Here is a 25,287-nt window from a genome sequence, read left to right as displayed (position 1 = left end):
TGATTATAATTATTATATATGTAAATAAGAGTCCCCAGACGCCTTGTGATGATATGGAAACAAACATTGTTTTCTTGGCAACAATATAGCAGTGGTTTGCTATTGTTATCTTCCAGGTTTTTTTCTTTTTAACTTCCCAGTTTAACCAGCAACCCTGAGATCTGCTGATAATTTCTCATTCAAGTACTAATCAGGTCCAACCCTGCTTAATTTTCTCAAGATCAGCAAGGTTGGCTAGAGGCTGCCATCTGCTGTGGGTATAGCAGAAATGGTTGCATGAAATGTAAGAAGTGAGTTAAGGTTTAAGGTGCCTATAAACAGTTCTTGTAACTTCTTGATATTTATGGCAGTTGGCATAAAGTCACAAAGGATGCAGAATTGATCCTGGTTTCATGTGATGTGGGATTGAGAAATTGCAACTCTTAAAATAAAAAAACTCTTGGTTTTTACCATCAATTTGGTATGTATAACTTGGGACTTGGGATACTTGGGACAGGATAATTCTGTTGGTAGCATCCATTCTACTGCCCTTTACTTTTTTTAAAAACCTAACAGAAATGGTCTCAGATGTGAGGTTCAAAAAAACCCCAGAAGAACTAAGGAGCTTAATTTATGTTTCCTTTGACACATCTTTGGCACAGCATAAGACAGGACACTGGGTGGTTTTCTGTATAGAGCAGGAGGAAAATGGAAATAGATGCCTTGTGCTGCTCTGTCTGGCATGCTTTTCCCGGAGAGAGAGAGAGGGAAATGAAAATTACTCTCCAGCCTATTTTTGACCCATGCAAACAGGGCATTGATTATGCAAGTCTGAATCTAACCCTCTCACTGTAAAAGATTCAGTGCAGCTCTCCAGGACTTAACTAGAATGCTTGTCAGTCCTACTTAGACGTGCTAGGTGTTGAAGCTTTAAAACAAATGTATTATACATTTCTTTGGATTGTACAGTGTTTTAGATGGCTTTCAGATAAAATGGTATCATAAATGCATTAGCATCAGCATATGCAACAGTGATGTATTTTTTGATGTATAGTAAGTGGAGTGTAATATGCATGGGATATAATCTTTCCTTTCTGAAGCTGCAGATTGATCAATCGATCCAGTTAACAGTGATTTGAAGTTGTAGGTGATTCACTGATACAGCTTGCTAATAAATGCAGTAAAAGGTGAAGTCTCTTTCAGATCACGATCAGTTCTTGGGGATCTCATGGATCTCATCCATGTCTTTTTTGTGACAACAATATTGCCATTATCTTACTCTGGGGTGGGTTTTTTGGTTAAATGTATTTCTCCATCTATCCTACAGCCCTGAAGTCACCCACTCGGCTACTAATTAGGTCCAACCTTGCTTAGTTTCCAACCCAGCCTAGGTCAGCCACTTGTGAGACAAATTATAATAAGTGGAACGAGGACACACAGCTTATTGTTTGTTTCAGATACAGATCATGAAGAATAAAATGTGAAAGATAACTCTTGTCTTCTAGCTATAGTAGGATCTAGCTTGTTCAGTTGCTTCAAGCAATGCTTGGTGGTTGCTCTCTCCCTGAAATGAGAGAATGGCACTTCTAACTTGCCAAGGGGTTATCCAAAGAGAGAGGACACAAAAGAGAGCTTCCAGTGTAAATGCTGTACCAAACGTGCCTTTTCTTTCTTTCCCAGTTCCCTCACAACATTGTCTTACATAAATACACTCCCAACAGCCCACCAGGCACTTATCTTTTGCAAAGTAGGAGAAGAGAATTATTATAGTGGGATGGGTTCACGAAGAATGGGCGTAGCTTCTGTTTTTTCTCAGATTTTATAGGCAGGTCTCGATTAAGCAGGAACTTATGAAGTTTAGTTCATTCAGAGCACTAGCTTCTAAGCATCAGTGAAGGATTCCGCGTGTGTAATTTCACAGGCAGCGGCGGTGTTGCTTTGGAACGTAGCCGTGGCAGAGACGCAGAAGTATTTATTATAATGGTTGCTGCCAAGTACAAATCAAAGGCATTATATTCCATGCATCTAAAGGGCTTTGAACTTTAGAGAGGGAGGGGATGGATAGCTTGGCTTTACAAAAAATAATTTAAAGAAAAGTAGGACAAGAGGCTGCAGGGATTAGAAATGATAGAAAGGGAATTCAGCATAATTCTCTAAGTCAGTGTTTCTCAACCTTGGCCGCTTGAAGATGTGTGGACTTCAACTCCCAAAATTCCCCAGTCAGCCTTGCTGGCTGGGGAATACTGGAGTTGAAGCCCACACATCTTCAAGCAGCCAAGGTTGAGAAACACTGCTCTAGGCATTGTTGGAAACATCCAACAAAAATGGTTTCATGACCTTTTATGAGATTCTGATGGAAAATAAAATTTAAAAAAACCCCTACCCAGTGTATATTAATGGGTAGTTATTAATATACAGTGTATATTGATGTTACAGTATCCTTTATAAAACTATGATACCAGGAAAACAGAATTTTAAGACTGCCATCTTCCTGATGGTACTATAGCTTAACTTTTAAAAGACTAACCTCTTTTATGACATTAATATTAAAAAATGGCAGATCTTGAGGGATAGAAAAAGAGGAGGAAGAGGAGCATTTTAGCTAACATCCAGACTATAACATCTCTGTGTCCCCAATTCTCCTTGACGAAGCCAGATCCATTACAGTAATTGAACACATCAATAGAACAAGAATTTATGAATGGATAACTATTTTTCTGACCATTATAAAGAATTCTCCCTAGCACATAACAAAGACCAGCATGAAACAAAATCATGTGGTCAGACTTTTGTATGCTGATGTAAATAAAGTGAATCACCCTTTCAAACCAATAAGAGCAATGTATAACTAGCTGACTACTGGCTTTGAGCCATGGAAAGACAACTTGGTTCCTTAAAGCAGAAAGCCAAGGATCTGACGGTACAGATTTTACCAAAATTCACTGTATTTTGCATCCAGAAGATATTTTCCCACCACGATTGTGTATTATAATAATTGTGGTTAATAAAGCATCTACATCATCTTGATGTGAAAAATGTGATCTTAGTGAATTATGGCCCTTGGCAGCTAAATGTTGTGCCACATAAACCATCCAAGCCTAGTACTCTGCTAAATCTGAGAATCAAAGGGAATCCCGTCATTTGTGTGCATTTTGCAGTTTAAACAACATAGTTTTGTGAACTTTGATGAAGTTCCTTAGTAGGATGACCACCAAAAATTATAAAATGAGCAATTATTTAACAAAGCTGTTGTATGTCAAGAAACCAGAAAGGATGGGGGGGGGGGAGGGTTAATATGGTCAAAATCTGACATTTTTTTCCATTGCAGAACTGAACGGTTAGATTTAAGTTGCGCACGCGCGCGCACGCACGCACACACACACACTTGCAAACTCTTAGTTGGCATTGACCCCTATGAAGACACTATTAAAATTAGATTGAACTGGAGTCTAGACAAGGTTTGTGTATCGTATGGCTGCTATGTTCATAAAATATCTAAGCTGTGTTCTGCTTTTCCGTAGTTTAACTAAATAAGCCACAATAGGATTCCCCCAACACACTAATCCAAAAACTTTAGCATATTAATTATATTAGCAGGGTTCAAACAAAGTCACAAATAAGTTACCCTAGTTTGTATGTCACATGAACCCTGGTTCTGTATTTATGCACATCTATATGATTTTTTTAACTTCATGGGTGACAATTTAGCAATCCTATTTCTGGATAGTTCCACATGCAGAGGTGGGGGGTGGGGGGAACAGGGGAAATGATGACAAGCCATCATGATATCGTGACACAAAGGACATGACATGTAGTTGAGGCTGCCATCATGAGGCAAGTACTAAGTTAGGTCTGTGCAATGGTGTCATAACATACACATCCTTTTGCTGTCCTCATGACTTGTTATAGACACCACTATGGGTTTCCTTAACCCATAGACAAGCCAAGATAAACTCTGCTTCCTTCTGCCTGGCATAAGTCTATGCAGGGTCTTCAAAATAAAGCAAAGCAATTTGGTGATTCCAGTCTGATACTCCATATTAATGGAGTACCTTGGGCTCCAGCTTATTTTGATCACAACAAAGCAAAATGATGCACTTTCTGATCTTCCTGATCTCATCTAGCAGTGAGTGATTCTGAGGATAACACCGATCAGAGGAGATGAGTCAAAAGGCTGAGTCACTCTGTCTTTTGGCAGCGTTGCTGGAACACAGGGAAAGCACAATGAGAGTGGCAGGGGGACTTTCTAAAACATTTCACACTGTGTGTATCCCTTTTTAATGCATCTGTCTAAATAATAATGAATAATCATGATAACATAGAAGTTTGGGTGATTCTTTCATTTATTCCTCCATAAGTGCAAACTATTTCCCCTTAGTGGGTTTTCATTAAAAATGGTCAGTGCTTTTCCTAGCCTTTGGAATAGTTCAACTGGCAATTGGATTTGTGATATCTCCCATGGACAGAATATATTGCAAGCTTGAACTTAGCCATGAAATCTTAATGCTTTGTAGAGATTTAAAAGGTCCTTAAAATGCTTTAAATGGAAACATTTTGACTATCAATGATTTTAATTTATTTTTATTCATTTTAATTGCTATTCCAATATTGTTAATTCTTATATTTGTGTAGTAGCCCATTATGAGACTAAAGCAGTTGGTAGTATAAACATTTAATGAGTGAATACATGTGTATAATATGCTTGTGTGTGCTACACGTTGATCATGGGTGAGAAACCTATCTATGGAAGGCCAGCAGAAGATCGGGAAAACCTCACTTTGTCCTCTTCTTCTCCAGTCACTATCCTAACATTCCTTTAGTGGCCTGCCAGCTGGCACTTCCTCTTATTTTTATTTTTTATGTTTTAAATGGGGGAGGGGGTTGAGGGCCAAGTGGAGGTGGAGTCACACCAGATGGGATAAGGGAAACCTTATCCTTTCCCTCCCCGTGATTTGACCTTGGACATTCTTGCACACCCAGGTGGTGTGTCACCTACCCAAGAGCAGCGGGGGCTCTAATTTTTTTTTTTTTTTTACTTTCTCCACCTGGATTAAGGTGCAAACCCATGCTGCAATCTTACAACAAGCCATGGTTTCAGATTGTGGTTAAAATTCTCTACCTGAAGTAAGTTCAAGTGACACACTGTTCTTATTATTTCTGGATGTGTCATGTTAGCCCTGAGGAACACAAATGACTCAGGGACACATTTGCCAACTTTGTGAATAAGCAAAAATAGTTTCTGCTCAATGATGGCCTCCTTATGGGAGTTTCATAAACATTGCCAACCAAGTTGAGAGCCAGTGTGGGGTACTGGTTCAGATGTTGGACTAGGACTGGGGAGATCCAGGTTGTAGTCCACCCTAGTCTTTGGGTAGTTACTTTCTTTCAGTCCAACCCACATCACAGGGTTGTTGTGGGGAAAAATAGGAGGAGGAGGAAGAGGAGGAAGACTATGTCCACTGCCTTTAACTCCTGAAAGAAAGGCAGAAAATCTAAGAAATAAATATCCAAAGTTGATGTTTATTGCAACATAAATTCCAGTGTGATTTGCAGATCAAACTTCTGAAAGCACAGAAGAAAGAACCAAAGACATCATACATGTACAACCCCAATTTATCAACTGCTCCTCTTACAAACCAAATGTAGGTAAATCATAACTATATCTCACACTTAGGCCACAGAGAAATAAAGGACCCATATTTCCTAATGTGTACCAGAAATACTTTTTTAAGAATGTGTTGTAAATCATGAGAAGTAAAAATTAATGCTACTGTGATATCTAGTGTATACTGAATTTCAGACAAGCAATTTATCTTTTAAAATAGTCTAGTGGAAAATTTTGTAGGATTCATTCTAAACAAAAATATTCTGTTGATTCAAGGTAAATTAAACAAGTCTTCAGAACACAATATCAAATACATATCTAAGTATATTATACTAAATTTAAAACAATGTGATGCTATAGTTAAGAAAGCACAGACACACAGACACACACACAGACACACACACACAGACATGCATACATACAAATTTTAGTATCTTCCCCAGGGCCAATATTTGCTTTCTTAACTTTTATTTATCTTCTGCAGGCAGTCTTATTTCTAATTCTGCCTTAAGTATCTCTGGAACAAAAACTCACAATAAGGCAACATTACTTTGAGAACACACCCTCACACTGTATTAAATCTCCTTTATCTTGGATTTATCACAAAGGCTACATCTGCTTTCTATTTTCTAGCTGAATGCTGATGGCTAAATTCAGGTATCTTTATTCCAAAATTTTGTATTGCATTTTTTTTTTTAACAGTAACAGACTTCTAGAATTTGTTCTATGATCTATCCAAAGTCTGAGCAAATACAAGGGAAATCAATGACTTGTGCTCCCATTATTTTCAAAACTAACAGATTTGTCTTTTTCAAAGTGGAGGGCAAATCAATCCCTCTTTTGATCCTTCTACAGTCTATCTCTTCCTGAACTGTAGTTGTCATTTCTTCAGCAAAAAGATTTTTATGGTGTTTTAAAATATGTTTATTTCCAGCAGAGTCTCTACAATCAACTCTGTAATAAATTATACTTTCTAAAATCTGGCTTTCATTCAGTTTGATCTCAGCTCAGCTATGATAAAGGTGCATCATACTGAGTCTCATTAGATGTTAACTGGCAATGGTTTTTAGTAATTTGGGAAAAAAATCAATCTTGAACTAGGAATATGAGGTGGAAATGAGTTCTGTAAGCCCTTCAGAAATTGCTTAGTGTGAGAAAACTGCAATCCTCTATGGGGGTGCAAAATGTTCTGGAAGCCATGAAGGTAGACTGGAACAAAGTACAGAGAAAGCATAGTGTAGAAATGAACATAATCTGCTCTCACTACTGTTGTAGACATATGTATATTCTAGTCTCTGATAGATGATAGGGATAGGAAGCCCTGACTTCCTCCATATATGAGATGCCAGCTGTGTGACTGCCAGTATTGTCCGTATCTACAAATAGGCTGAAGTGGGTGAAGTCCACACTGAGGCTTAGCTAAAAACTGGAAGGCAGCACAATGAAGGTGAGATCCTGAAGACAGAAGTATCCAACCACAATGGTTCTACACTTGTTGAAATTTGTGGAGCCCTTGATATATCAAAGGGAAGGTTCTTGAACTGAAAATGGCTTTTTCTCTTCCACAGTGAAAAGGATGATATGGCCAAATTGCAATATGGAGATAGATGTCCTGTTCCCACAGAGGAATCACTGTGTTTGGCAGGCAGATAGGAATTGCTAAGTATTTTTTGTAGCCAAGGGAATGAAGCAGAGATGAAATTCCTAAGGTTGCCAAAGAGTTCTTAATTCTTCCTCCCACTCCCGTAGAAGAGCAAATTGGATATATGTCCAATTAGACAGTCCTAGGGAATGTAGCAAGAGTTCTAGCAGCTGGTCATTGAAACATACAAGGGGAAGACAATGTTTCAAGTACTGGATCATTTCCAATGGCCAGCTTTATCCCTATCCCAGGCTTCCAAGCCTCTACTTTACATTAATTGGAGTCCATAGTGCCCTACTTAGGGGCAACTGTAAATCCCAAATAAATATGACTACCAAGGAGCCTTTCTCTTTAGTCTCATGGTTCTGTGCCTTTCAGCTGTTTGATTTTTGACCCAATATCACTGCTGGTTTTACAGACTTGGAGCATGCTCTGGAGGGTCCCAAACAGAATCTGGAGCTCTAAGGTGCCAAAATTTCAGTGGATGAGCAAAGGAAGAATCAGTTGAATTGTTACTGCATGGAAAAGACAGGAGTAGATGAACTAACGTAACACTGATGGTCAAGAATGGAATGGTGAACTATATCCCATTTTCAGAGTGGGAAATACCAGTGGCTCTTTTCCTGGTTTGAAGTGACACAATAGTCCCTCTAAACAAAAGATTTTTCTCTTGGATCTCAAGAATTTTCTAATAAAGTCATGCACAAAAGTAAGATGGCCACAAAATTCCACAATATATCATTCCTCAAGACAGGTATAATAATTCTTGGAGCTAGCCAAGTACTACTGAGTTTATACTCAAATATAGTTAAATTCAGCACTCATGTTGGATCTCACCTAGAACAACAAACCCAAAATGGTGTGGTCTGAGAAGTGTTGAGCTGAGTTTAAGCAGCTAAAAACAGCCCTCAGCAACTGTCCTGTGCTACAAGTTCCAGACTGTACCTTAACTACTGTTGTCTTTGAGAGATGCGTTGGGATACTGCAACCCCTGATTAATTAAATTAATGCAAGCAGGGCCTAATCTGGTGGTTTTCTGAATAAAAAACAATTGGACTGTAATTGGTTTGTGTCAAAGAATGTTATACCATTCTATATGCCTTTGAGAAGCTACATCATTACCTATGGGGCCACCAAATTTGCTACAGGAAGCCCAACACAAGCAGCAGCTTGACTGGAGCCTTGCCAATCAAACACATTCAGGGGAAGACGACCACAGTGGTGGTGGCTGTCATAAATTCAGGGACGTATAGATCCAGGCAGGACATAGGCTAACTTTTATTAGGAAATACTGCTTCAATACGTAAGTGGCATATACAAGGATAAGCTTTGGCCAATAATAGACAATGGAATGATTTTTTTTCTCTTTTCCATTATGTTCTCTATTTCTTAGTCTCTTTCTAGAGGCATGCTTTTATCTGGATGAACCATCCAAAACCTTATTTCTAGGTTCTGACTTATACCTCCAACTCACTTATTTCTCCAATCTATCCCTCCTATAGGTAATCCTCGACTTACAACGGTAATTGGGACTGGAATTTCCATTGCTAAGTGATGCGGTCATAAAGCATGACATCACATGACATTGGTTAGCAATGGCAATTCCAGCACTCCCCATTGCCATGGTTAACCAAATTCTACTGGTTGTTAGCCAAGGACCCACCCCAATCCAAGCCATTCCAGGCTTGGTCCCTCCCAGCCCCGAGCCTCAGTAAGGTAAGGGACTGTGACTCCCTCTCCCACATCTCTCTGCCCTTTTGGCCACCCTGCACCCTACCTTGTGAGGTGGCAAACAGCCCCAGAACTGCGCGGCTCTGAGGCTGCTTGCCACACTGTGGCTCAGGGGCTTCTTGGCGCACTGTGGCTCTGGGGCTGCAAAAAGCCCCTGAGCCACAGCGCATTGTGAAGCTGCAGCCACCCCTGGAAGGCTCAGCCACCTCAGCCTGGCCCAGCAGTGTGGCACAAAGCTGCAGCCGCCCTGGAAAGCCCCAGCAGTGTGGCATAAAGCTGCTGTGCCCTGGGAAACTGCAGCAGTGTGGCACGAAGCCACAGCCATCTTGGGAAACCACAGCCACCCCAGCCCAGTCCCAGTTGCCCTCACTACCCTTCACTCCGAAGCCCCTGCCGCCCTGTGCTCCGCTGCCCTAGCTGACCTTCGCTGCCTTCTTGCTCCCACTGCTGATGAGGCATGCCCAACCTGGCCCTTTGTGAGGCAGCTGCTTGCCACGGGAGGCCATCTTCCCCAGGTCTTGTGAGGAAACTGCCGTGCATGACCTGGGGAAGAAAGCCTCATGCAGCCAGCAGCTGCCTCACAAAGGGCCAGGCTGGGCCTTAACCGCTATACCAAATTGGCTCTCCTACTTTGTTTATGTGCAGGTTATTCTGTTTGTGTGTTTTGTGTATTAAGTGTCAAGACTTCACATAATTGAGCATCTCACAGGTTTTCCTAGGAAACTTAAGGTGATCTCAAACCAGCACTGGGCCTCTAGTCTCCTTTTAAAATGGGGGTGGAGGTGGGGAATGATCCGTCAAATATTACTCCCCCCCTTTTTTTAAAAAAAAAGTAATTGCCAATTACCTAAATGGTGTCGTGCCTATTGGCTTCAAATGAAATAAAATAATTAGGCTGCAGTTACAAATACAATTCAGGAACAGCAGGAGATCTACCCGCCACATACAGGTACAAATGGATATTTTATATAAAGTGAAACTGAAACTGAGTCAACATAAAATGGATCAGGTTAATAGATTTTATGAGAATATAGTAACGTTTCTTTCAAAGGTTGTCCCATTAAATTTTCATTCAATAATATTTCTTATATGTCAGACTCTATGTAAAGCAATTAAAATGGAGTTTAGAACATTTGTTTATAGAAAACCATCTTTTAATTTTTATGAAGGTTACATACAGAGTGAAAGTCAATTTTTAATGACCATCTAGCATTAGCATAAGTCTGTAAATATAAAATCTGCTGTGCCATGTTTTTAAACCTGAATCCTGAGAAAGAGTGGAACATATTTATAACATTGACTAAAAGAATAAAATCTCGTAATTATTAAAATAGTTAAATAGCTTGTATGTTCTATTGCAGAACAATGAGAAAAAGGCAACAGGGATGTACTTAGCAAATCAGCCTGAATACTCATTGGAAACCTGTACATTTTTAGAAAAATAAAATGGCAGGTTATTTACCACAGTAAAAAAAAGCATCAAACAGATGCAGAAGGAATTCAGTTTTAACCATAAAGAACCCAGAACCCGGCATTCTGGTTGCAGTCATCTAATGGTTAAATCAATCCAATAACTTTGTTAATAAAACTCTTGCAAATTAAATTGATGGGAACTGAATATTGACAGGCACAGTGATTTTAAGGTTCACATTAAAAACAAAATACCAGTTCTTAAACCGTATAGGCATTTGTCTCAAGAGCTTCAGTAAAACAGAATGTCCTTGTATCTTGGGTATTTCATATTGATTTTTTCCCCAAACTGTACATTCCATTTTGATAATAAAGAGGCAGGCAGGTTACTTTCAGGAAGGCAGCAAAACAAGGTACTTGAACACCAAGCTGAACATAAAATCTTCTCACCATGTTCTCGTCATGGAATGCAGTATTCAGTAAATCTATGAATAAAAGTTTTTTTTTTTAATTTCCATGTGGTGAAAGTGCATAGAAGTGTGATAATGCTGAAGAAATAAATGTCCTTTCACATTATTCAGTATACTATTTTTCATACTTCTCTCATGTCTGTCAATTTATAGCCAGCATTATGGTTAAGAATATACATTCTTGGAGCAGTCCAGAACACTGTTATGAAGTCTTTCTAAAATGTTTTTTCTTGTCCTTGATGTCGTTCATCTTCTTCATCTGCTTCCTCAATGACCTGAATCTCATCTGTTTGACATAAGGAGGTATTTTCTGAATGTATATTTCCTTCTGGTTTATTTAGTTCCTCTTCTTCAATTATTTTCTTCCATACTTTATGATTTTCATTCAAATGGTATATTAGTTGACAAAATATTCGCTGTCTGCTTTTTCTTCTTTGTAGTTCTGCAAAAGAAAACACGTTTTCCAAACTTCAAATAAATAGCACATTTTTGTATTTAGAAAATAGACCATATGTTTACATATTATAAAGGAAAGAGGGGAAGGAGAAAAAAGAGGCCTATTGTCATTTGGAAGTTACAGAAGAAAATATTCAGAAATAAGCAAGCTTCCTGGATAATGCATAAAGGTGACATACCAATGCAATATTTGCTTTGACATAAGTGTCCGAAATCAAATTGTTCAAAAAAGCATTTAGTCTTACTTGTTCCCAAATCTTCCATTTCATCTTCTTCACTATCCTCTTCTGCATCATAATCCTCAGAGTTTTCCATCTCATCTTTTTCAACCCACTGGCCTGGAAGCAAGCCAGCTGCATCATAAGAATTGCAAAGAGGACCAACAATGTGGGTAATAAAAGATTCTTGTAATTTGGCAAGTTGAGGAGAATGTCGGTTCATAAAAGGGCTAACAGGTAACCCCAGATTTGCTTCTTCATCTCCCTGAAAGATACATACAAAACATTTAGAACAGATTGGATAGAAAACTAGAAGAAAAAAAGGGACTTCTAGCATAATCTTACCTAGTGTTACAAACAGCAAAAATAAGTAGAAGTTTGCTTTTAAAACTCCATTACACTTACACATTTTCCAAACAGATGAAATAGGATATACAAAGTGGACATGTGCTATGATCAGCTTAAGTATATCTTCACATAAGCAACAGTCTAATATAGGAATAGGCAACCTGCAGGCTTAGTATTACATTTGGTTTTTGACATGATTTTAGGATCTCTCTGTAAAAGAATACACTTAAATATTTTACGATTCAATTTTATGCATATAGTTATTCCATATATAAGATTATCTGCATTATTTTCTCATATATGTTCTGCTTACACAAGGTTACCTGTTCATAAAATTCATTAATAATTCCCTCTGTCCATTTCAGGTGTAGTTCTCTGACTTTGGCTGGACCATTGATATCTGCGAGCTTGATACATATCTGACATATTAACAGCCGATCGCTCTCATTGCTCCATTCAATGCCATGTCCATTCATGTTTACCTATTTAGAAGGGAGACAAAGGCATAAACTAAACATTTTCTTCAATCCTTTCATACCTTTTCATATATACATTCAAAAGCCTTCAGGAGTTCCTTATACAGAGTAGAGTTTCATTTGTTCATATATTCTGCACTATTCATATTTAATTTGAACTAATTCCTAGATATATAGCTTACTTCCAAGGAAGTGGGCATGTACACACACTTATATGGGATTTAAATGTTATTGAATACAATAAATTGGAACCAACTCCTCTTTCTTTCTTTCTCTCTCTCTCTATATATATATATCTAAGGAGGAATTTTAAAGAATTGCCTGTTGACACACAGCTGCTTGCTCCTACCTAGCATTTTGTGCCTGATACCTGCAAAAAAACCCATTGAATTCAGCAAATATTTAAAAAGCCACAATGGACTGAAATTTATTTATGCTCAATTACTTGAATAAGAAAATAATTAAACTGAATCACATTAGCCAACCTGACAGCCACTCCTCAATGAATCCTATGTAGCACTCAAGGGTCTGTGGAAAAGCATAGTCTTCATTGATTTCCTGAATAACAGCAAAGAAAGGGCCAGCCTGACTTCAGGAAACAAGAGAATGCCAGCCAATTCCTTCTTTCTAGGGGGTAAGAACACTCAACATGACCTCTTGGCCTGCATGAATTGGGCAGGCAGATTCTGCCTGGAGCAGACAGCCCCAGAAACCTGAGCTATGAAGGGTATTTTAGGTAATATTGAAATGCATATTGAAATGGGTCCAGAAGGCAAGGCAACAATGCAGCCTCCGCAGTACTGGCATCACTCTGGTGTACTGGCTTCCATCAGTCAGACAGTAGGAGGTCATATTCTATTCATGCTGTAGCCTTTGAATCATGTTCAAGGATAGTCTAGGAAAGGCTGCAATTGGTGAACTAACTGGAACAGGCCAAAGTCTCTTCTGGCCGTGACCTATCCCTGCTGCTCTATCAGGAGCCATAAGTCCAGGAGAACACCTGCTATTCTGGGGGAATTCCACCCTGTCAAGAGCTAAAGATGGAGCTAACCTATTAGCAAAGAGCCTATGCAAAAACAGCAGTTTCATCTTGTTAGGATTCATTCTGAGTTTGTTCCTGCTCATCTAATCCCTCATGGCCTCCAGGCACTGGATCAAGACTTCTATCTCATCTCCCACATGACTCAGGGTAGAGGTGTACCGTTGAGTATTATCAGCATCCTGATGAAAACTCACTCCAAGCCAAAGGAAGATCTCTCCCAATGATTTAATGTAGATACTGAATAGAATGAGGGTGAGGGCCAAGTTTTGGAACAGTCTCTAATCTAATTCCTGCTACAGGTCATGCACAAGTGTGACCAATGTGGTCTCCATCCCATGCTTAGGCTTGAACCCAAACTGTAAGGGATGCAGATAATCTGCTTCATCCAGAGCCCTCTGTAATTGACAACTCACCATAACACCAGTGGAAATACCTAGCTCTTTGTAAACTGTTTAGAATTTTATTGAATCTTAGTGAAAGTCAATGAAGGACCTTTATGTTTTAGGTGATTAAAGTATTACAGGATGTTTCCTTAACTCCCATTCATCAAAACTTCATGTCAGTTCATCTGTTGTTTAGGCTCTAGCGATTTTCCATCAGGATATCAATAACTTTATTAACCTTTATTAATCTAAATCATTCCATGAGACCCAGTTTTAGTGCAGTGTTTTAAGGCACCAAGCTAGAAACTGAGAGACTGTGAGTTGTAGTCCTGCCTTAGGCACAAAGCCAAATGAATGACTTTGGGCCAGTCACTCTCTTTCAGCCCTAGGAAGAAGAAGGCAATGGCCAACTACTTTCAAAAGCGTTGCTGAGAAAACTACAGGGACATGTTCAGGCAGTCACCAGGTGTCAAAACATAAGATAATGAAAGGAAATGAAATAATGGAATGGAATGGAATGGAATAATTCCATGCAGCAGGCTTAACTTTTTAGGTACTACTGAACACTTCACAATTGTTCTACTATTTCACATGTTTCCATGTTTCCAGCTTCCACTCAGCACATCATGAAATCCAACAAACCCTATAATGCAATCAAATTTACTCTGGCTCACTACAGATTTTCAACAACAGGATTTAGATTAGGCATTTCTTAAACTGGAATATTCACCCAGTGAATTAAATTAGTCATAAATTAAAATACACATAAATTAGCACCATGAAAAATCTGCTATAAAACAGATCCACAGAAAATTTATTGCTGCTAATAATTCTCAGCTAAAACTACTCAAAGGTATCACAATCCATTCAGGGCAATGTTCTGTTTTGCCAGTCTAGTGTAGTAGGCCTGTACTGCCTTACATTTAGCAAACTGATTTCAGTGTTTTCCCTGTTGCGGCGTTGGGCAGCCCTATTACAGAGCCCAGTGATATCATGCATAATATCAAGAGTCTATACATCTGCACATCTTCCAGTGTGATATATATTATTTGCTTACCACATTTTACAAAGAATAAATTTATCCATCCATCCATCCATCCATTTATTTATTTATTTATTTATAAATTTATATGCTGCCCATCTCCCCCAGAGAGATTAACCAGTCTCTACAGTATGTAAAAGAATAAAAGATAAATTAAACCTTCCAGAATTTGGGCTGCTCCAAAACCAATGGAGACTATCACTGATATGCCACATAGCTGACAAATAATTAAAATGCCACTTTCTGTGTGGAGAATTCTGTTGAGCAAGAATGTGTTAAGAGGTTCAACATCTTTTCTGATGATTAATTGAACTGAGGCCAAGTGTTCCTACCACTGTAAAAATCTTAATCAAATCCCCAGTACATGAATGTCTGTCACACCAAACAATTGTTTGTTGAATGGGTATTCTCAAGATTTCATTGACATTATCAATGTCATGTGAATGTGAAGATTATATATCTTCAGCATTTCATTCCCTCTGATATCACTGATGATCCTATCTCTGGATTATCATTTATGTGTCTGATTAAATGTATTATAAGCCTAGAAAAGCAAAAGCACAATAAACTTGTGCTTTTTCCTTTTCCCATTGCTTATCCTTGTTCTTTGTTTCTGTTCTGAGACTTGAACAAATTTGTAATCCACTACATTGGATTACTAATTATGAATTTGGCATGTCATAGTGAATTAGTATAAAATAGCCAAGAAATTTAGGATATGGGTTGGGAAGAGTTCTTAAATACTGAAACAGACTAAGATACCCCTTCACAATGCTTTTATGTATGATTTTTTTTCATTTTTCTTAATTGCTTTTGTATTCTATTTTTGAGCATTTTTAATGGGGTAGAGACAGTTTTAATACGTTTTCCCTAAATGGGCCAAATTAGGCTATTAATTTGAGTCTCTAAATCAGATTAAATATAAATATTTTAAATAAATATTTATATACCACTTATATTTTAAAAAATCTCAAAGTACTTTTCATTTTCTATACACAGACAATATAATTTTCAAGCATTGCAAATAAATAAACTGAGTTGCTCCAGTTGAAAATCTGAAAACATTGTATTTGATAGTGCACATTCAATTTCTACTAATGTGCAAATTCTGATTAGAGAATCAAATTAACAAGCCCCACAATTTCCAGGAATGAGGGTCAGGAATAGGGGCTCATATATGGGAAAATTTGTAAAGGATACAGGATTGTATGATTTGCCTAGTTCCTCTCCTCAGCTAAATGTAACTGTTCTTTCACAGTAGAAAGCCCATCATTCCCCCAGTGACAATCATGCAAAATATGCTTTCTGAACTATGTGATGTACGACATGTGGCATATGACAATTTACAACATAGTAATACTTAGAGGGAGATGGCATAATTGGCATCACAGTCTTAAGCAGTGTTTCTCAATCTCAGCAACTTTACGATGTGTGGACTTCAACCCCCAGAATTCCCCAGCCAGCAATTCCCCAGCCAGAATTTCCCAGCTGGCTGGGGAATTCCAGGAATTGATGTCCACGCATCTGAAAATTGCTGAGGTTGAGAAACACTGGTCTTAAGGGAGGCTCAAAGTTTGCCTATTCATGCTGGCTAAAGAAGGAGGTAGACTCAGAAATTTCTGAAAACAGACAGAACTAAGGGCCTAATCTGGCCCCTTTACAGTAAGTGGATTAAAAGCTGCCTGCCCCATTGTAAAAAGTACCATTGGACTGGAAGGATCACTGGGGAGGAATTGTTGCTACATACATCCTAACCCTTCCTGAACTGCTACCCAGGTAGGTAAAGGTTGCTCTACCCCACACTAGGACTATTTTTCTTCCTGATTTTATATTTCTTTATGTGCAAGGGATTCTTAATGCAATGTGAAAGTGTATGGGACACAAACAAAACATGCGATGGCCTGGTAAGGAATTACCATTTCAAATTACCCTGATGTAATGCATTAAAAAGCCATCTGAAAGCTATTTATATGGCTACAATGTGAACTTTATTGGTCTTTATGCAGATACAAATGTCTGTAACAATTTGGTTATAGTTTGGTTTGGTTAATTTAACTTTGTTCTATATTTTTCATTAGTTTATAAACCTTTTCTTTATATACTTTTTATTTACTGTATAAATAAATAAAAAGTATACAATATTGCTTATACAGTATACAATACATATATATTGTATATTTCTACACATTTCTATAATATCTATGAATATTAATGAATAATAATCATAATTAGAACAACAAACCTTGGCATTAAATTCAGCAAGAAAATCAAAATGTTTCTTGAGATCTGTTGCAAGGATTGCTTCAATCACTAAGAATCGAAATCGTTTGAACTGCACATGATCAAGATTAGACAGAAAATTGTATTCTGGTACAGATAAGAAGAGACTCCATGCAGAGGCTGCATGATGATTTTCTAGAACTGATTTATCATTGTATAATACAGCCTGCAAAATAATTAGTACAAATATTTTAAAAAGTGAAATTTCACAAAACTCTAATAGCTATTTAATATTATCATTGAGAAACTGAACAAAACAGTTATATGGGAAAAATTATACTGAGCAATTGGATATAAATCTCTAAACAAAAACACTACCTGAATTGGATTCAGCAAACACAGACTAAGTTCAATTTCCTACTGTTAAGGAAGAACCCATATTCAAATAAATCAGAGAAGCATCTACTTAGTCATTCCCCTACTACCTTGGTGAAAAGAGAGGGAAAGGGTGAAGCAGAGAGAGAGAGGCCAAATCTTCAAAGCACAGAGATTTTTGGTGAAAAAGAGAATATCCAAACAATATTATAGAGTGAAAAGAGGGTTAAAAGAAACACATTCCTCTTTTGTGATCGATCTGGCTGTCTTAGCATCTGATTCACAGTGATCTTGGGTGTGTCAGTTGTGTACCATCACATGTGTAACTATATTGTGGAGAGAGGGATTGTGGCAGTCCATAATAATTCCACCCTTCTCACTAAGCAACTTTGATGTTTTGCTTCTGGTGATGGGCCAAATGGGTCAAAGGGCAGATTGGGGATGTTACTAATGTCTCTGCTCGCCCTGCTACACAGTTGCTTCTTAGATTGAACATCCCAGTATGGTATCACAATGAATATGGATACCAGAAATTAAATGTGAGTACAAAGGACCAACATTCATGATAAAGGTCGGAACACCCTTCTGCTTGAGAGTTGCCAGGCCCCTCTGGCTTTTCCCACAAGCTCTGTGGCAGTGGGAGGCTGGAGCACAGTAAAGTTTTTTTGGATGTGTGGGGTGTGTGTAGTTTTTGGGGCACCAGGAATTTTTATGCTTTTTTTAACTGATTTTATTGTTTTTACTGTTGTTATATTAATAAGATATGTAAATCTTATAAATAAATAAATAAAGTCATTGTCAGATTACATCAGGATTTCAAGGCTGCAATGACAATTAACTTGACACATAAAGCAGGGCATATTTCAATTCAGTTGTTCCTGGGCTTCAAAGAAATTATCTGAAATTGGAAGATTTTAATGGACTTCATGATGATCAGACTATTTCCTACTGAAAGTGGTGCAATAAAGCCTATTCTGTCCTTGCATGGATGAGGAACTAATTAGGATGGTTTAGTTCCAAAAACTCATAGCTTTCAAAAGATTCTTGAATATAAGAGTTGTTGAGGCTCTCGTCTTACATTAGCATGAGATGAGACAGCTTGTCGACACTTCCAAATGCCCTCTCTAACCTCACAGAATCCATATTACATCCTGATCGTCATGGGAATCAATGGTGATACAGGCAATATGAAGTTTAAAGCATATATCAAGTTCATCACAAAAGTGTGTATTTATACTTAGAAGCAAGCAGCAAGTTGGACAGCTTTGTGGATGATATCACACTATTCAGCTTGGTGAAGAATGAAAAAAACCAGAAGGAGCTCCATTAGCTCAGAATAGAGTGAATGGTCAGCTAAATAATAAATGCAGTTCAAGTGAATGTAATGTGATACACTGCAGCAGAGAGCCTTAACCTCACATACTGTATACTCTAATAGGGTCTGAGCTGCCTATAACTAATCAGTCAAGAGTTCATGGGGTGATAGTGGATAATGAAGATGTCATTTCAATGTGTAGAAGCTATGAAAAAGGCAAATTTTATCATAGGAATCATTAGGAAAGGGACTGAAATAAAACAAATGAAAATGTAATGCCCTTACAAAAATGTACATCCATCCATCTCTAAAATACCGTGTACAGTTCTGGTTGCCACATTTGAAATTAAAATGATTATGGAATTTAAACACTTTTCGTACAAGAAAAGTTAGAAAGTCTAGGACTCTTGAAGTTGGGAAAAAGATGATTGAGGAACGGTGTGTAAAATCATGCCTAGCATGAAGAAAGTGGGCAGGAAGAAGTATTTCTCTGTCTCAAAACAGTAGGACCAGGAGCCATCCAATTAAGCTGATTGGAAGGAGATTTAGAGCAACACTACAGCAACAACAACAACAAAAAACCCCTCACGCTCCATATAATTAACTTCTGAAATTCATTATCCCAAAATGCATTATCCCACCTTGTAAACCAGATTACCAGGCTCTTGGAGGCCTTGTCTCCAGCTGCAGCTGCTGAATGCCAGTAATAAATCTCTCTTTATCCACAATTTCATCAGGAATGAGAGGGCAAAGCTGGCTTCCATTACCAAGACATGGGTGGATGCAGAGGGAGGTGTTCCCCTCTCTGAAGTGTGCCCATCTAAGTTTTGGGTGTGAGCATCAGTGCAAGCCCAAGGCAAGAGAAGAGGGGTGGCAACTGTCATGCAGAAGGCTCTACAGAGGCACTGTTCCACAAATAACTGGATGTGAGGCCTTGTTCCTGAAGTTAGGCTCAAGGGACAAGGTGGGACTGCTGTTGTTGTGCCATCCCCTTCTGCGTAGGAGTATCTCTTCCTGAACTGCTTAACCTCATCACTGGGCTGGCAGTGGAAGTCCCCAGGCTCAAGGTGTTGCAACTTCAACCTCAGGGAGGAATCAGAAGCAGTTTGGGAATTCGTGGCTATCATGAAACCACTATCTAGTTCCAGGTTATCAGAGGTCTGAGTCATGTGGGAAACTACATGTTAGATCTGGTTTCTGTCTTGGAGCTGATACAACGTGAACTGAGGATTGCTCCTGATGATATTATTATGTGAATGCACTTATTCTGTTAAGTTTATTGGTTTTAATGTTTGTTAACTCTAATTAGGTAGTAATCTAATTATTAATTAGAGTAGAGTACTACTAAGATTAGTAATCTAATCAGATTGTCCATGGGTTACAACAGCAATTGGGACTGGAATTTCCATTGTTAAGCGATACAGTTGTAAAGCATGATGTCACAGGACCCCATCGCTTAGTGATGGCAATCCCAGCAATTCCAGTTGCTGTCATAAGCTGAGGACTGCTCAGGTTGTTAAGCGAGGACGTCATGTGACTATGACATGGGAAGAGGCAGGAATCCAGACAAGCAGGCTGGCAGGTGAGAGCTATGGGCAGGCAGGCACTATGAAGTCCAGATGGGTGGGCAGGTGCCATGGATGGGTGCTTCAGAGTGCAGGCAGGCAGGTACCATGGGCAGGCACTATGGAGAGTGGGTGGTGGTACAGAGTACGGCGGGGGAAGTAGCAGGAGGAGAAGAGACTTGTGGGAGCATCTTGTTACCTCCTGCTGGCTTCCTCACTGACTTTGCTTGTGGGAAGCCAGTAGGAAAGATCCAAAAGGTGATCACATGACTGCAAGATGCTGCAACTGTCATAATTGCAAGCTGGTTACCAAGCACCCGAATTGCAATCATGTGACTGTGGGGATGCTGCAATGGCTGCAACTTCGAGGACCGACCCCAAGTCCCCCTCATTCAGCACTGTCATAACTTTGAATGGTGACTGAATGAGCGGTCATAATCCAAGGACTACCTGTATGCTGCTTAGAGTTATATATGATTAAAGTGGCATATCTATTTATTTATTTATATATTTATATTTCAAATTTAGTCACCAGCCATCTCACTCAAGGAGTGACTCTGGGTGGTTTACAATAAAACAAGAATAAATACTAATTAAAATAAAACAATGTACATAAATAATAATATTTAATAATAAATATTTAATAAATACATAACCCTAAATAATAAATAAATGTGATGATGACCACTTACTTGGATTGGTTTAAAAAAGTGTTAAACTTATGGAGGACAGGTCTATCGAGCTATAAACATTGAAGAATCAATGTTATCTACAGGTGGGGGTGGTATGCCTTGAAATACCAGTTGCAGGAGGAACAATAGTGAGAGAGGGGTGTGTCTCCTTGTGAGCACGTAAGGTATATGCCTGGCCAAAGTGAGAAAAAAAAATGTTGCACTAGGATAGGTGTTAGCCTGATCCCACAAAGCAATTTTTATGTTATTACGCTCTCATTGCATGCTTGGAGCTATTACTTTTCCACAAAAGAAAAAAAATATCATCCACAAGCAGTCATCCACTGAAAATGTTTTATGTAGCTGGGAGGTTATTAATGTCTATTCGAGTGATTGGAATGCCTGAATCCTCAGTAGTTTGCTATCTGCTATGACAATTTTCCTGTAAAATATATTATATTTGTAATTATTTTTAAATATCATTGGGTAAAACTAAGCTGCTCCTAGTTTGAAATAAGTGGAACAGAACTACATATAGCCATATACTGTTACTTGAAAATGTTCAATGTTAGGAAGAGGAATGAAAGCAGGACAGAAAGAATAAGAAAAAGAAATAAATGATCATAAATAGAAGGCTTCTGACTCTTGGTATTGAAAAATAAAAAAGATCTCATGTAATAATGCAACAAGGCTTTTTAAATATACTGCTCTGCGAGTATAAAACTTAAAATATCAGAATTGCTGGCAAATATGATTATAGTTTAATGCTAAATTTTAACAGTTGAATTAGAGAGCATACAGTATATGACTTTTCACATTACCAGTACTACAGAAAGCCATCTTACCTGTGGAGCATTTGTTGCTACCAGAAAAGCATTTGTCCGACCAGGATGATCATAATCATGCATGGCTGCTGCTACATATAAAGCCATTAATTCTAAGGCTGGAATATTTGATGCTAAATATCCATAGCTTTCATCTACAACAGGACAGCTTTTGGAGGAAACATAGGCAACATGGCCAGCTGAAATATCACTTTCTGTATCCCAAAAATTAAGCATAAAAATAACATTTAAACAATATTCAGAATATTTATAAACATTTTCAACATACCTAGCAATCCACAGATTTCACTGTGCTGGATCCAGTTAAATATTCCCTAAATCAGGACCCTATTTGTCAGAATAAAGCTTTTCATTCTTTTCCTAAAAGTCCCCTAAATTACCCCAACATCTGAGCTAGAGAGATGAACAACTTTCCAGAACAGTGAGAGAAGGCACAAGTGATAAAAATTAAAAAATATATACCTTAGTATCTCAATGTACTTTATATAATATTAAACAATTATTCAACTGACGTGATGCTAAAAATTACAGAATGTTCTAAGGAAATATATATTCATTGAAACAGAATGTTGGAATGTTGAGTACTATTTCATTTTTCCAGTAGAATAATTTTAAAAAGCTTTAGTTAAATTAAATACTTCAAATATTTTTAGTCTGAGGGGTTTACTTTAATAATTAAATAAAGAAATATTACTCTAATGTATTTTAGTTGCTGGAAACATGCTGGCCAATCATGCTGAGCATTGCAGTAAAATACAGGTCTTATTCAGGAGTAGGGTTCCAAATGAAAACAGTTTACTTGGCTAAGAAGTAAAGGCAGTCAGCAATTATTCAATCAGTTCCCTAAAATCTGATTGTAAAAGCTACTAGATGTTAGCTTCAAGCATGCAGCCTTCAAACCAGTGTATGTTTATTTCAAATGTATTCATTTTATCCTACCAGGCACAGCATCCTTGTGGAAGAATGCCACAGACATACCAATGGTGGTTCCTGTCCCAGAATCACTGTCTGTTTGCTGAAATCCAGGAATTGGTCTTGTTGTAAGATACCATACGGCATGAAGAACATCTGTTGCATGTATTCGATTGTGATCTAAAATAATAATGTTTTTATTAAATGTAAACATTACCATTATATATGAAGAGTCAATCACCCAAGGAAACAAAAGATAGAGGCAAAGGCAGAATTCTAATTCAAGAAAAAGGGCCTCACAGATGATAGCTTCCCCCCCTCCTTGCATTAAACAATTTGCACATCTGTTCTTCATCAGTTAACAGACCACCAGAATTTCAACTGTATAGCTTAGTCATACTGGGACTCAATAAGATTTTTCACTAAGACTCAGTGAGAATTTCATTCGTATCTCTCATTATTTTTTTAATTTAGCAAAGCCTTACACACATTTTGTTTTATTTATTTTTCTTATTATTACTTTTTAGAAATCTATTCTTATCCCATAATTTGTAAGATTAAAAAATAAATAAAAGAAACAGAAATAAAATACTACTAAATTACAGTAATAGTTCCTTACAAATATAATATAATAAAACACAATGGATGGCTCAGATGAATAAATTAGCCTAATTTTGTAAACTATTACTTACAGGGAATGTCTCGATAACCATTTTCTAGTGCTTGAAAGTAGTTCATGAATTGCTGAATTGGAATTTTGAAAATTTCAAATAAACCAGTGTCCTGAAACAATGTAAATGCAACCTAAAAACACAATAGACACATATTAAAACACCATGATAAACGTTTCAGTTTTTTTTCAGATTCTTTGAGAATGAATGTCTGTTTTTTCCCCCCTCTCCTCTTTCTAGCAGCCCTCTGCCCTGCCAAGGGTTGCTCCTGAGGATCAAGAGCACCTCAGCCTGAACAAGTGGTGCTAACAGGCAGGTAAGGAAGGGAATCACCTTATACAATTTATATTGAATTGAATATAAACAATTGAAACTATTAATGTTTTTGGTCAAAATCCAACTAATATTTAAAGCTAATATAACCTACATTTGCTAAATCCAGCTTCAGCCAATCTTTGAGATTTTCTTCCTATCTGATAAATCTGTGCAAGTGTCACAGCTATATATGTATATGTATATATACATACAAAAAGGGCAAATCCGAGATATATCTCAAATGAAATATTAATTAAGGATTAATTAATTTACAAAATTAATTGATCCATAAGTACATATATTAACCATACTTTCTCTATTATAGAAACATACAAAGACACATACAACATATACATTCCCCTCCCTTTCAGTAAAAACAGTAGAAAGATTTGTAAGAGCAGCTGTGTGTGCAGTCATTTCCACCCTATGTTAACAATAGTTTTCAACAGCTTCTTTTATTCTTATCTACCTCCTCCAATTACCCATTCACATGGGTACCAATTACCCATTCACATGGAACTATCTGAGGAAAGAAACTGTTCATTTTGAAAAATAGATATATGCAGACATATATCTATATGTATTTATATGGAGATAATAGCTTTCAAAATGTTCATATATGCACAATTAAAACTATCAAGATACAATATACAGAATATCTACAGCAGCAACAAACCTGACTGAGGATTCTTCTAGATTTATCTCCCATTTTTTGAACGAGATCAAATATTTGAAAATTCCAGCTGTTCATTTCCTCTATTAATGAACTGTGGTTTTCTGTTAACATCAGCTCTAATGAAGGATCCTCCTCAATCTGTGAGAGAAAAAATAATAATAAATAAGAACAGTAAGATGAAAGTGACTATCACAGAATAAAGCACACTATTTTGTTAGTATAAAATCAATTCTTGATTAAAGCACTAGTCAGAACAGGGAGGAAAGTCTTCTGGATCACAATTGAACAGGGGAGGAGCTGAATGGAAGACTTTAATTCAGTACTGCAACACAGGCATTTTATGGCATGCACTGAATTAGGAGAAACTGAACAGGGATTATTTTCTACTATTTGAATACAGACTAGAATGTATTTGTTGGCAAAAATTAGAAATGGTATTTTGATTTCCAGACTAGATCTTGCCCTAGTAATCTAAGACCGTTTTTCATTTCTAAGATCTAATCATCATTCACTATAGATTTTTGTCACAGAATGGTTACCAAGGAAGAATCCTTTTAGTAGTGGCTGGGATATCTGTCACAAGGGGAAAAATTAGGCCTTTCAAATTAAATGTAAAACTGCAAATCAACAACACAGCAGGGGTCTATAACAAAATGTTTCCATGTGGAGTATTCTTCTTCACATCAATTAGACATATGTCCTCCTCTGGAATATTCCACTGCATATACTACCACCAAAATAACTCATTCACTATTCACATGTTCAGTCCTCACCACATTGTTTTTGCGGATTCTCAATTTGAAGTACTTTTTTCCAATTTTATTTATTTATTTATTTCCGTAAACCTCAATCAGGGCTTTGCTAAAGCAGCTGGTACAGTTATAAGTGGAGCTCTTTTGTTAATAGCACTTATGATTCAA

At 37.6% G+C, this 25,287-nt stretch overlaps 1 protein-coding gene across 2 annotated transcripts in view; it reads right to left on the bottom strand.

Moving 5' to 3' along the window:
• Positions 1-9,580: 9,580 nt before the first annotated feature.
• Positions 9,581-25,287, bottom strand: part of PDE3B (phosphodiesterase 3B) — a 61,610-nt gene continuing 45,903 nt past the window's right edge. Inside the window, exons 9-16 of one of the 2 annotated variants that reach the window (XM_088145987.1) lie at positions 24,368-24,505; positions 23,398-23,509; positions 22,733-22,885; positions 21,794-21,987; positions 17,045-17,248; positions 12,183-12,341; positions 11,539-11,776; positions 9,581-11,279 (exon numbers count right to left, since the gene is read on the bottom strand). In XM_088145987.1, the coding sequence (XP_088002113.1) occupies positions 11,053-11,279; positions 11,539-11,776; positions 12,183-12,341; positions 17,045-17,248; positions 21,794-21,987; positions 22,733-22,885; positions 23,398-23,509; positions 24,368-24,505 (1,425 nt within the window). In that variant the 3' untranslated portion in view covers positions 9,581-11,052. The remainder of the gene's footprint in view (positions 11,280-11,538; positions 11,777-12,182; positions 12,342-17,044; positions 17,249-21,793; positions 21,988-22,732; positions 22,886-23,397; positions 23,510-24,367; positions 24,506-25,287) is intronic. The other variant, XM_088145988.1, reaches the window with a different exon arrangement.

This window comes from Python bivittatus, unplaced genomic scaffold (genome assembly GCF_059951505.1).
Source record: "Python bivittatus isolate LINGU-HERP-01145 unplaced genomic scaffold, Pbiv_v1 ctg000480_np1212, whole genome shotgun sequence".
NCBI classification, from domain to species: Eukaryota; Metazoa; Chordata; class Lepidosauria; order Squamata; family Pythonidae; genus Python; species Python bivittatus.
The sequence above is the reverse complement of the archived record's forward strand: the minus strand, read 5'-3'. Positions and strand labels throughout refer to the sequence as shown.